Source organism: Rhinichthys klamathensis, unplaced genomic scaffold (genome assembly GCF_029890125.1).
Source record: "Rhinichthys klamathensis goyatoka isolate OS25496 unplaced genomic scaffold, OSU_Roscu_1.1 h1tg000066l_1, whole genome shotgun sequence".
NCBI lineage: Eukaryota > Metazoa > Chordata > Actinopteri > Cypriniformes > Leuciscidae > Rhinichthys > Rhinichthys klamathensis.
In genome coordinates, this window is record NW_026606609.1 from 707178 (window position 1) to 720884 (window position 13707).

The following is a 13707-nucleotide window of genomic DNA, read 5'->3' on the forward strand; positions in this document are numbered from 1 at the left end:
CTTGACAACAGTTGAGGGTATATTTTGGAGAAAGAATGGCAGCGGGAGTCTCTGAGGACACATCTGTGCAACCGTGTCAATTTGTACTGGAGTTGCACCCGGAACAAGATGACGGCCCAAAGAAGCTCGACAATTAAGGCTTGAACAGGACATTTCTGAATGGTAGGTTAACATAGTGTCTCAGGGTATAAAGTGTTTTAAATCTTAGAAGCGTGCAAGCGATTTGCAAAGATTAAAGGGTAACTAAACCCTAAACCAACTTTTTTTAGTTAATGATCTGTAAGAATGGGGCTTTATTAGTGCTTATCATTGATTCGAGTAACTTTTTTGATATTTGGGTATAAAGTGTTTTAATTCTACAATATGGTGCAAAAACATCTGAGTGTTGCCCTCTTCAGGTTGAACGGTGGCTACTGCAGTTAAATTTTCCTATTGGATGTTTGCGGTGGTATTTGACGTAAGCGGTTGTAGGTGAAGTAAGCAGGTTCCAGCTCACCACGCCCTTGGCAGTATAAAAACCATCTTGTTTCGTCAAAACCACTGCGAGTCAAGAGTTGGAATTACGAAAACGATCAGGATAGAGTATTTTAGCATCTATTTAGCATAGCATTTATATAGTTATTTAGATTATTTTGTGTAGCCTAGTTAGTTAGTTAGTTAGTAGCATAGTACTGCATCAGTTAGGATAGCTTCAAGTTAGCGTAGATTTATCTGTGTTTAGTAGTACAGTGGTCAGGATGGTAACGGAATAGAGGTGGAAATGGGCTTCTCCACACAGCTCGCGCTGAAAAGCCAAACACTGCTCCTCCTGCATGGACTCCACCACCGCAGCGGCGTCTTGATGTGAGTGATCAAGTATATTTTAATCACAATTTATGGTTAGGCTAAAGTTAATCGTCTGGGGTTGAAAAACGCGCCGGCGCATTTTGCTGGATTTTTTCACATAGCGGCAAAATATCAATATGAATATATACCTACAGAGAGCGCGCTATTGACATCAACTCGACAAAACTCATCAGATGCCGATCGCGATGCGGGAGTTAAGACCGCAGTTTGAGCCAGCGGCTCGAATTGATATGGCCCTGTGTCCACAGACAATTCACCCTCCTCCACTTCAGGTGAAGGTGTGGGAGAAAAGTCCTCGACTTCAAATGACCGCTCTGTTGCAAAGCTACTTGCGTCACTCCAGTCACTCTCCATTTTAGAGTCTGACAGCAGCTGTCACTGCGGGTCTCAGGTGCACGCCAGGTTTTCGGCATTTTCCAAATATTGCCAGTGGGTGGAGTCAGGCTCTGACCAGGGGTTTAGTTACTCTTTAATATAAAGGTTAATAAAACTTAACACTCACTTCTTCTGGAGGTGCAGCAGGAACACGAGTAGTTGGTGCCAATTCTTTTTTTCAGGAGCAGCTTCTTAGCAAAACCAGCTTTATACTGACCCTCGTTTATAAAGCAGTCTGGTGAGAAATGATTCGCGAATCCCGCAAACATGAAAGCATTGACGTTGATCGTGGGGAATATTCCCTTCAAAAACAAAACTCAGCCACTGCGTCTTCAGCCGTTCGGATTTAGGAACATCAAAATGACTGCTGTGTTCGTTATTACACCCAAGAACAGAACACCACAATCACTTAGACGCCATTCTGCTCCAGTGTAGAACTATGAAGGACTATGATGACAGCTCGCTCAGGGCTGGTCTGTGTTGAAACACTGCTGTCAATCAACAATCGTGGGAGGGGCGTCCGACCGTGTGAACGGCTCAATTTGAGACAGAGGAAAACATACAAGGAGATTAAAACAAAAACACTGGACAGATTTTTATCATTATATGATGGTTGTGTACAGGCACTGCCAACACACATTTCAGTACAATCAACTTGAAAAAGTGCATGTACCATTATATGACCCCTTTAAAGGTTTTTTTGGAGGGATGTGGATTGAATTGAGGCTGTTTGATAAAAATGTGTACACGTATTTATTTTTTATTAACAGAGATAGCCTGTACAGATTAAAAATAAAGATATATTATGTAAATATATTGAAGTATATTAGTGCAATATATAGCACAGGTAATAATTCTCTTGCTAACATACCATATGCACAAGAAAAAGGGGCTCTTTGTTACTCCTAATTTTATGAGACTTCTTTTCATTTTAATTTAGTTTGGTCCATAATTTCAAAAACAATAAAGATAAAACAATATAGTTAAATACACTGTAAGAAAAAATATATATTTTGATCATATCGCCCACCAAGGTTATTGATGTGAATGATTAGCATACAGTACACTGTATAGCATGCATGATGAACTGCACTATTTATGGTTGCTTTCAGAAAAGGTTTCAGCCGTTTTATGCTATAATTGTGTGGCCTGTGCGACAAAACTTTCAACATCTGTAGCACTCGTGCTATGTTAAAAAAAAGTGAACGTACTACCAGCCCTGTATTTTACCACATTCAATTCAAACTGCAGGCATTGAAAGTGACGCAGGAAACACTGCACTAAACGTTAATTATTTGTATTAACTTTTAGAAGTCCACATATAAATGGCTATAGACGGAGTAAAAGCCACTATACTTTTTATGAGATTGTTACGCTGTTTTTTTCAGGGGGGGCTAGTGCTTCTGTCACTTTTTTATTTTACAAGAGTGTGTAAAGTAGACAGGAAATCATGGTCTGACAAGTTTTTGGATTGTTTTTGCATTTACATATTTTTGTAAAAAATTATGAGTTCCGTCAGTATGGTTTGCTGATAAGATATCTTAAACCACATCCTATTGCAAGAAGAAAAAAAACTCATTCTGTCTGCTGTATAGGCATTATTCAACAACAGTTACTGAATGAACAAAACCAGAGAAAATAGAAAAGCAATGTGACCAGTCACTGGAGCAGAATCCTGAATAAATGATTCCCTTATTCAGGGCCTTCAGGGTTGTGCAGGGTTCATAAGGGGCTAGTCGTCCTCTCTGAAGCACTGATTCAACCAGAACACCGCTTAGCAAAACAAAGCTCCTTTTAAAACAAAAAGTGTTTCGCCATTGCAAATTGCAAAGGTGGCATTTTTACATTATGTATAGTAAGCTAAAGTTAAACACTTTTTTAAAGACAGTAGCTTCTGTGAGTTGTTGTTGCTAACTTCCTATAGGGGATTGATTCATTAATTCATTCACTCATTATTTTGCAGGTGGAATTAGGGGGCAGGACATTCTCATCCTTGAGAACATTTGATTGGATGAAAGTCTTTGTAGTGCAGTCCTGACCTAAACGTTACTTTTTTTTCTTTTTACTTTTTTTTGTGTTGATTTTGAATTCAAATAGGATAAAATGTGTTGCTAAGTGTACTAGATAAACAGACAGTAAACACGTCTTTCTATTCTAAATTCAATAAAGGACTCTTCTGATGTGTTGAACTTGGTGAATGACGGGAATGCCGAAGTGTTGTAGGTTCAAATTGCACACTAATCCCCATTAAGCTTTTGGCTTCTATAGGAAGACTGTCTATGTAATATGTAGTTTATTTGAATAAAAGTGTCAGTTAAATGATAAATTAGTGAGGTCTAGTAAAAGTGTTTTATTGGCATTATTGACAAGGAGTACGTGTAAAACTGTGATTATATTGTCAATAAAGATAAAATGGTTGAAAAGGCAAGGATTGGGTTTTTAAATTGTCAGAAAGTTGATAAGGGGCCAAATGCTGTCCAGGAAAGACCAAAAATGTTTTTCATGATACTGCTTGTTTTATGATGAAACACAATGCTGGTGTCATTGCTCGGCAAAACCAAGCCCCAACTTGAACGCCTGGCTTGGCAAAATAATTCCAATAGGCATTGTTTTCACATCATATGCTGGAGTAAAACTTGATAAATAGTTTTACAGTCTTTCAGTGAGGAGTTGAATCTGGACCCATCTCTGACAAAGTACTTTTGTTCATGGTTTTCAAAGATAAGGTCATGGCATCTTTTGACTCTAGCAAATAAAAGATGAATATGCAGCAAAATACAATTGAGTTGTGAGTGACAGCATAGGCCTAATTATTTTGCTGTATCTAACTATGCATGATTATTATGTTGCACTTTATTTGTATTTAGCATTGTTTATATCCCTGCTGTCTGTCACTCTGTCAGACCCTGAACAGAACAAATTTTGGGGTCACGACCCAACAGTTGAAAGCCGAAGAATTCAAGTGTACGCATAAACAACTTGAGTTCATTGCGCCATTGTTGTTTTGTTCGTTTTCATGTTTTGGTCTGAGGAAAAGTTTGGAGTGCAAGTTCCCAGCATTAGCCTGGTATTGCTGTAAGAAAAAAATGAGTGTAAGGATGAAGCTTGAATCACTTGTGTCATTTTGGAGCCATATCGCTCTTTCTTTCTTTCTTTCTTTCTTGCTCTTTCTTTCTTTCTTTCTTTCGCTCTCTCTCTCTCTCTTTCTTTCATCACACTCCACTTTCCTCTTGTCTTCTCTCTCTTTCACAATCACACTCTTTCACACTCTTCTCTGCCACTTTTCTTTATACTTCCTGTATCTATTTCTCTCTTTACACTAATTTTACATGGCTATGATTATCACATTCTCCATTCCAATCCATCATGTCTCGCAAAATATTTACTCACCCAGCTCATGTCTTTCTAAAACTATATGACTTCATACTGGAAGCTATTTTCCATGCAGCTTTCAAGCTTCAGAAAAAAGGTCAAAAACTCCATAAAAGTGCCATAAAGTGGTTCATACAAATATTGCAAGTGTTCTGAAGTCAAATGAGGACTTTTTTAAGGACCTTTGTGAAGGAAATAGACTAAAATTTTAAGTCATTATTCAATGAAAAGCTCACTCCGTTCTTGTTAGCGCATTCATGTGAATTGTAACATGTGATTCATGAACCAGCCGTTCATTTTAAACAGATCATTTCATTGAATCAGTTGGTTTGGTTCACAAAATAAGTCTAAATGATTAATTTACTAATTGACTCACTCAAGTTAACAGCCCTCTCTGTGGGGGAGATTATAATCTTAATTATCTCAAATAGTGATCATTTTAGTCTGTTCCTCTCAGAAATCTTTTATATGTAGACTGACAACTGTTATGAAACTTTAACGGTGCTTTTGTGTTGTTTTTGAAAATTGAAAGCTTTCTCCATTCTATGTAACTGCATTGAAAAGAGCAACCAGCACTGTCTTCAAAATATCTTCTTTTATATTCCACAGAGGAACGAAAGTCATACAGGTTTGGAACAACATGAGGGTGAGTAAATGATGACAGAATATTCATTTTGGGTCAAACAGTTCTTTTAACTCTTTGCTATGGAAAACCAGTTTAGTTTGGTCATTTTTCAAGTGTCCAAATGCCATTTCATGACACATAGGCCTACATCACTAAAATATCACATTTTGTCCTTAGAGAGGCTGGCTAAAAGAGTCCACTCCCTCCCTCATACTTTTAGCGCTTATGTTTTTGCCTTCCATCTCTGTTTTTTCTTACGCATGTCCTCGCCAATGTCCGCTTTTCTTCCCCAGTCTTCTGTTGAACGTTTCCTCTTTTCATGTGTAGCTCCCCTTCCTCCTCTCTCCTTCAGAGAGTTAAAAGGGAAGTAGGAGATTGTGGCCATAGCAGACTCAGCAGTGCCTTTAGTTCCCTGCGTAGTCGCAAACCAGCGACTTAGGTTAGCTGACAGTCCAGAGATATTATCTAACCCCTAAAACCTGGAGCCATGTAAGTATCAGTCGACCTGATCTATAGTTCTATTAAAAGTTCATCATTTTGGTATATTGAGGGCAGTAAGATTACATTTGTCCTTCTTAGAATGGGATTAACAGTAGTGTTTGTGGAAGTAGTAGTATTAGTGGCGTTAATATTAATTAAATATGGTTATACGTATTAATAAAAGCAGAGCGTTTTCATATTTGGTCCTATTTGAGATCACATGCCAGTTTCTCACTGGGTTATGAACTCATTGACCTTCTTAGCTCACATTTGTGTGTATCTGAGGGTGGCACGGGATCTTGGCAGCTGGCTTAACATCTGGGGCTGTTTTTTTCATGATTTGTGGGTGATTCTTGGCAGATTTGTATTTAACGTCAGACGACAGGTCATAAGTGATATGTGGTGATTTAGTAAAGTTTGATTTTGTTTAAGATAGAGTTCTCAAAAGGTATTAGACTTGGATTTTTAGAATAATTATATTTTTAATTTCATGTCATTTGTGTGATTTTCTGTACAGTATGGATTAGAGGGGTATGCGCCACATTTGATTTAATGTGAAAAGGCTGATGTAAATAGTTTAGCCTACAAAACATTGAAAACACATTTTACCAGAGCTTTTCAAATGGAGTTCAGTGGAAGAGAAACTCCAAGAAACGTTGGTTGTGAAAAACAGACCTGACCTGTGACATTAAGATACAACCTATTGAACAGACTGTACTTCATTCCCAGGGTTCATATTGGTCCTGGAAAACCTGGAAATACCAGAGAATTTCAAAAGTGTAATTTACAGTCATGGAAATTAATGAAATCATAAAAAGGTGATTGAAAGGTCATGGAAATGTCTTTAGTTAATATAATTATGGAAAAAATAATGGACATTCACTGGTCAGAAGATGCAAGAACACTCAGAGCCCTTTTATCCATTCATGTCAAATTTAAGATAGATACATAAGCTAAATAACCTGAGACGATGAGATGAACTGTCAGAAGTGGTTGAGGGATGAGGCAAGGACTCAGTCGCAGAGTTTAATGGGCTTTTTAGTAAAAAGAAAACAAACAATCAAAAATGACCCCGTATGGGAAACACTGTCCAACATCAAGGCAGGGCTCGATACAACAGCGAAGATATGATGACAATCTGGCACAAGAAAGAGCAAACGGAGACTATAGGGAAGGAAATACGGAGGGTAAAGAGGGAGAGCAGGTGGGGCAAATGAACTGATAATCAGATAACAATGAGGTATCAGATAACTGGAAATGTCTTACTTCCCACTTCTGAAGTCGTGATTACGTCGCGTTCAGGTACTTTGTTGTTGGAAAGAATGGGATGGAGGACATCAGGTTTATTCTTGCCTATTTATTGGGGAAATCTTATTAAAGCCAAAATGTATTGAAGACATTTAATTTTGATCTAAATGTAGCGTCCCATTAACCTGACTCCGCCAGATGGATTTGCTCCGCATATCCATCTGGAAACCTTCCGTTGAAGTAGTTTTGGTAAGGGGCGAAAATACTGGTTAGCTGATTGGCCTATGTTGGTGATAGACGGGCCAAATCAACCAATCAGATCAACGAAGCATATGACGTACTAACAGAGCGTATCTTTTCCTCTGAGAAAAGCCTCCAGAGCAGTGTTTTGCTCTTCTTTCAGTGAAGAAATACTCTGTAATTCCGATAAAACTTGCTCGATAGCCACGCTGATGCTAGTTTCATCCGCTGAAGCCGACATGTTCTTTAGACTGAACTGACGCGCTTCTCGTTGCGTCACACCTCAACCCGCCTCAAAGCCAACGCTGATTGGACGTTCGTTTGGTGAACTGCTCCCAAATTTTCTTTAACGGAAAGTATCCAGACTGATCTGCGAGTGAAACCTTGAAAGCTCGCGAGATCAGGATGGTCTCACGAGGCTAGCGTCCCATTTGTTGACAACTATATAAACATTCACTGGCAGGGCCTGAATTTTGTTTTGGAAAATGGGTTGGGGGGAAATTCCCCCCTTAGGTGACTCTAATGGGGGAGGTATTTAAAAAAAAGGTATTTTTTTTGTTTGTTTTTACAATGGGGTAATTTTGTTGCGCAATAGCTTACACATAGCACAAGGAAGCTTGATTTAAAATTTTGAACTGAATTTACAAAAAAATCAAGGAGTCAAATTCCAATTAGTAGCACAAATAAATACAATAGAATATAAATTACAAGATATATGAGAAGATATAAATGACATAAGCAGGGCTTTAAGTATTCCAGGTAGGTCTAACTGTAGTATTCAGGTACAGAAATGCTAGAGAAATTGGTTAAAGTAATTCAATGTAAAATAACAATGATTAGTCTTCATTGTATAAATTAAATACAGACTAATCCTAACAATTAAAGGTACACAAATTTGGGGTCTGTAAGATTTTTTTATGCTTTTATACAGCAAGGATGCATTCAATTAAATGAAAGGTGACAGTAAAACCATTAACAATAGTACAAAAGTTTTCTATTCTTCCAAGAATCCTGAAATATGTTTTATGGTTTCTTTCCACAGAAATATTAAGCATTAAAACTGATTTCACCATTGCTAAAAAAATTATTGAGCAGCAAATCATCATATTAGAATGATTTCTGAAGGATCATGTGACACTGAAGACTGGAGTAATAATGCTGGAAATCTTGCTTTGCCATCACAGGAATAAATTACATTTTTGTAACATATTCATATAGAAGTTATCCTATTCATTTTGTTTGATCATATAAACAGTTATTTTAATGCTGTTAAAACTGTTTTACTGTATTTTATCAAATTAATGCACCCTTGGTGAGCCTAAGAGACTTCTCTCAAAAACATACAAAATCTTGCCGACCCCAATCTTTTGAACAGTAGTGTAAATGTGGAGGTGGTGTGAATGGACATATAAGCAGTTTGAAATGAAATGGAAGGATGGATGTGTCATGTTCTCTGTTAAATCTCATACAATGGTGAATTTGTTTGCAGATGTTTTCATTTTAATCACTCCCAACAATATCATTTAAAAACCTAACGTTTCTGCCACCATATGCTCATTTTAGTAGACGACTAAAATGAACATGCCTGACTAAATTAGCTTAATTCGTAAAACACAAAGTCATAGATTTAATTGTGAGCATTTGTTTGATGTGACTAATATATAGTCTTTCTCTCTTTTTCTCCCTCACCGTTCTCTCTCCCTATTTGTGTGTGTCTGTGTCTTACTGTTGCCCTGTTTGTGTGTTCCTGTGCATTCCGGCCTGTGCTATATGTGTTTGCGTGTGAAGGAGAGGTCCGCGGCCTGCGGGGGGATGACATGCATGTGTCCAGGCATTTAACATCATTGAGGATTTTAAGACTAGTAGGCTGCCCTCCGCCAAGCCATGATGGACATTCTGGTAACTGGCCTTTTTCTCTCATTGCTGTTTGTGTTTGGGGTGTTTTTGTGCTGGTATATTTGCGTGTTAATGGAATGAAGAGTGTTCTGATGTGGTTTGTTCATTTTGTTTTTTTCAAGTGATGTCCTGATAGATACTGATGGATATTGTTTATTCTATCCAGGACCAGACTGAAATGGAATTAGAAACTCCATAATTCACAAAGTTCCCTTTTTTTTTTTTTAAGGGTTAGTTCACCCAAAAATGAACATTCTGTCACCATTTATTGTCAACATTTACCCATATGTTATTCCAAACCATCTGTGGAACAGAAAAGAAGATATTTTGAGAACATGCAATAGAAGTCAATGGTCACCAAAACTGTTTGGTTACCAAAGTTCATTTGTGTTCAACAGAAGAAAGAAAGTCTTTCAGGTTTGAAACAACATGAGGGCGAGTAAATGATGACACAATTTTCATTTGTACTAATTTGATGATGCTACCAATGAGAGTGAAGCACTTCTAGCTCAGTCTACTGCATTTTACCAAGTTTAAATCCCTTCCAGAGATTTCCCCTCTAAAATCAGTGCAGAAAATGTGGACTCCGTCTGGTCCTGGTTATACCCATATATCATGATGTTGTGTGTTTTCTTTTCTTCACTGACGATGCTTTTCGTGTTTAATACTTGAGAGAATTATTCTGGTCGTTTCTGGAATTCTTTTACTTGACAGCATGTGAAGTCTCTCCCGGTCTGCTCTCCTCTCCTTGAGTCTCCTCTTTTCTCCTCACATCTCATAAGGTCTCCTCTGCTCTGTTCTCCTCTCCTTTTTTCCACCTCTTGTCTCCTGTCCTTTCCCTGTTCCACACACACAAACACACCAATTTATAAAAACGTTTTTTTTTTTTTAGATGAGCCTAAATTAAGCTAATTATAATTACTATGTCCCACAAAGCATTCTTTGACATTTTTATGAAGACAGTGTCTGTCTTCTTCACGATTTGAAGATGTTTTACTACATTTCTGGTATTTTCAGAAAGGTGTCACCCTTCAAAAGCGTGCACACACACACTCACGCTTCCGCCCTGGCTATAGTCTCGGTCCATCAAAGCTCACAGAACAGCAGAGATGGATGGAGAACAAGAGATCCAGAGATGTTCATTTAGAGACAAAGACTGCAGGGAAGCCAGGAAGACAGCAAGAGAGAAAGAAAGGAGAAGTCTGAAGAAGAGGGAGGGAGTGATAAGTCACATGATTCATGGCCAGTCCGCCATGGCATCTGGATAAAGTTAGAGGAAAGCAAGATTTAGATCTAAAAACAGACAAACAGACAGACATTCATTCTATTTGTGTGTGTGAGAGAGGGAGTTTTCCTCTCGTCTTTAATAGCACAGAGCAGCTTACTCATATCTCCAGCAGTTTATTTAGTTGCATGTCTTTCTGCAGAGCACCTCCCAACTCCATAGACTAAAGTTTGGCTCATATATTTAAATATAAAGCAAACATTCTCTCTCTCCCTCCCCCTCTCCTGGGTTAAGTTTCTTGCCCTCAGGAGATCTCGGAGTTTCTCACGCTTGATGCCAGGTTGGGGGTTCTCTGTGCTAGTGCTCTCAAGCCTGTTGGTTTTGATACTCCTTTTAGAAAACAAGCGGCTACGTCTTTTTTTATAAGGGATGGAGGTGGTGCAGCCTATAGTGGATCTGGGCTGGTTTCCAGAAAGCTCAAGGTTTCAGTCCAACAAGGATTGATTCATGCTGTAGTGATCATGCATGAACGTTGCAGAAACATGGGCAGAATGCTAGTGTACTGCATACTGCGCAGTATACACAGTATCCACCTTATTTTGCAAAATGCAGGAAGTTAGCTATTTTCTTGTGATGTGTGAGCTTTCTGATTCATTAGCCGCTATAGGTAAAAAAGTAGACGAATATCAAAGTGCAATAAATGGTCAAACTATTTGTGCTATAAACCAGTATGTGTTTATAATTCTGATAAAGAAATTAAAATAATATGATAACAGATAACAAATAAGAAATAAATAATTAAATGGAATCTATATTAGCAGTAATGTGCATATTAGTGGGTAACCGCTGAAGATACTGTTAAACTTCTTAAATTTGGTTGGATTTTGAGTTGGAAGTGAATTGATGTCACCCAATTTGCCCAGTTGGTTGTTGGGTGTGTTTGCAGTGTGAGTGTTTCTGCTCAGGCTCATGCTGTAACCTCTAAACAAACGTGATAGTTTAGTCATGTGACCGAGTGGAAGAGAAGTTACAAGTGCGGCTCTGTGTTGCTTTAAAGGGCTGTTATGTGTGTTTGCAGTGATTTAATACCAAAGCGTAGCCAGTTCCTGGTGGGCCGCTGCTCTGCTGCGGTTGCTCTTCAGTAAAACCACTTCCTGTTCTCATTGGTTCTTTGAGGCAGCTCCCTCTTGTTTGAAACTCTTACTTTCGTAGACCACTAATGCTTCTTTTGTACATCTTAAGTCCTTGTTTTGTTTTGTTTTGTTTTGTTTTTACCTGTTAAATGCGGAGCGGTTACAACATTGCCACTGGCTAAATTGAATTCAATTCTCTTCACATGTTGATCCTATATATAAGCACCGTTATAAGACACCCTGAAGCTTCAGGACTAGTACAGTTAATGATGACTAGAATCACACAGTGTACAGTGTACTGATGATCATGGGATGGCATGTGAGGAGTTCATGCACTATTAATGGGAAAAGAGGCCAACATGGCCACTGTTTCCCAACTCCCAGCAGGAAGTTGAAACACTGTCAGTCTTGTTCAAAATTGGTGGATCCGGGAAAGGCCCGTTTAGTCTTCCTAACCTAATAAAATCATTTTCTTTATTCAATCGTTAGTTTGGACTGTAACAGTTACAGTTCACATTTGCCCCCTGTTATCTCCAGAGGTCGTGACCTTTTGCTCCCCCATGAGCTGCAGGATAGGGGCTGTTGTATTGACTCTGAGAGGAAGCTGCTTAGTAAGGCTGGCTGTGACCACGGGCACGGGATGCTTCTGCTTTTTAATGCCAGCTCAAGTGCAAGTCACTCAAGTGTCATGTGTCAATGTTATTAGCAAACACTGGCATGACAGAAACCTCAGCTTCTCGTCATCATGTAAATTGCGGAAAGTTTTTCAAACTTTTTTTTCCAGATCAAATAAAACTATTCTGACATGCTTATGAAAAGTTGGCTATATAATATATATATATATATATATATATATATATATATATATATATATACATACTTATAATTTGACAAAATATTTCTATTTCAAATAAATGTTGTTCTTATAAATTTTCTATTTATCGAAGAATCCTGAAAAAAAATGTATCACAGTTTCCACAAAAATATTAAGCATTGATAATAATAATAAATGTTTCTTGAGCATCAGATCAGCATATTAGAATGATTTTTGAAGGATCATGTGACACTGAGGACTGAAAATTCAGCTTTTCCATCACAGGAATAATTCACTTTTTAAAATATATTCAAGTAGAAAGCAGTTATTTTAAATTGTAATAATATTTCAGAAAATTACTGTATTTTTGATCAAATGAATGCAGCCTTAGAGAATTTTTTTTTTAAACAATAACATTTATTTCTGAATGTTTGAACATATATTGAATATACTATAATATAGGCTAATATAATATAATAAAGTAAATTACACTGTAAAAATTATTTTTCGAAGTTGTAAATATAACAGATTATTACATTATTACAGATATTGTGCATTTGACAAGAAAATGCTATTTCAGTCTTTCTACTACAAATTTCACTTTTAATTCATTGTTACTTGTCGTTTCTGTGTTTATATTTGTGAAATTTACTAGCATTTCTGAGTGAAAGTGGTTTCAAACTAAATCCTACACCAATTTTGTTTCTGTGTATTTGCTGAAATGACCAAATCTGCATCTTCACGCTGCTGTGTAATAATAGGATGTGTTAGATGAATTAACTAACTGAATTTGTTGAGCTGTGTTGTGCTGAGATGTGTGCTTTTTGATAAAGATTTGGAGTTGTGCACGGATGTTAGCTTTAGTTGTGGTGCTGTGGACTCATTGTTTGTCAGGACATCTGGTTTGATCTGGTGAGAGGTGAGCGTAGAAAGAGGAAGAGGTTGCGGCTGACTCATTAGATTTCAAGCGCCGTGTGCCACTTACAACATCTGAAGAGTTACAACACTTCCTTTCCTCTCATGTTCCTTTATCTGTACTCTTTACACTTGAAACTGTTGTCATGGTAAACTGTAAACACTGGCACAACTGGACAGCAAAAAATGTACAAAGTGCCCAAACATATTTATTATAATAATATGTATTAATATTGAAATAAGTATTTAATAGTTTAATCCATGGTCAAGTGCAATGTACAAAGCCTTAGGGTGCTCATGATGATCGTTTTCATAGTTGAGGTCTTCGTTTCCCGTGTGACTGCACGAAATGAGCCGAAATTTACAGTGGGATCTCCTTACATGGACATCAAACTACAACTCCTGACAGTATTAAAAATATCTATTGGCCAAATAAACTATTAGTGTTATAATACTATGTGGCTGTTATTTCACGCAAGGTTTTTGGCTTTTCCAGGGTGAGTTGATGATTTAAGAGAGAATGTTAATGCACTCTTAG

The 13707-nt window shown here is 37.6% G+C and overlaps 1 protein-coding gene across 7 annotated transcripts in view; it reads left to right on the forward strand.

Annotated features, from left to right (window-relative positions):
• Positions 1–13707, forward strand: part of rgs19 (regulator of G protein signaling 19) — a 57930-nt gene that overhangs the window by 20548 nt on the left and 23675 nt on the right. The window contains exons 1-2 of one of the 7 annotated variants that reach the window (XM_056250004.1): positions 5206–5239; positions 8975–9085. The exons of 2 other annotated variants lie outside the window; for them this stretch is intronic. In XM_056250004.1, the coding sequence (XP_056105979.1) occupies positions 9071–9085 (15 nt within the window). In that variant the 5' untranslated portion in view covers positions 5206–5239; positions 8975–9070. Of the gene's footprint in view, positions 1–5202; positions 5240–5655; positions 5708–8974; positions 9086–13707 lie in introns of those variants that run through there. 4 more of the 7 variants (XM_056250003.1, XM_056250000.1, XM_056250002.1 and 1 more) reach the window with 4 other exon arrangements.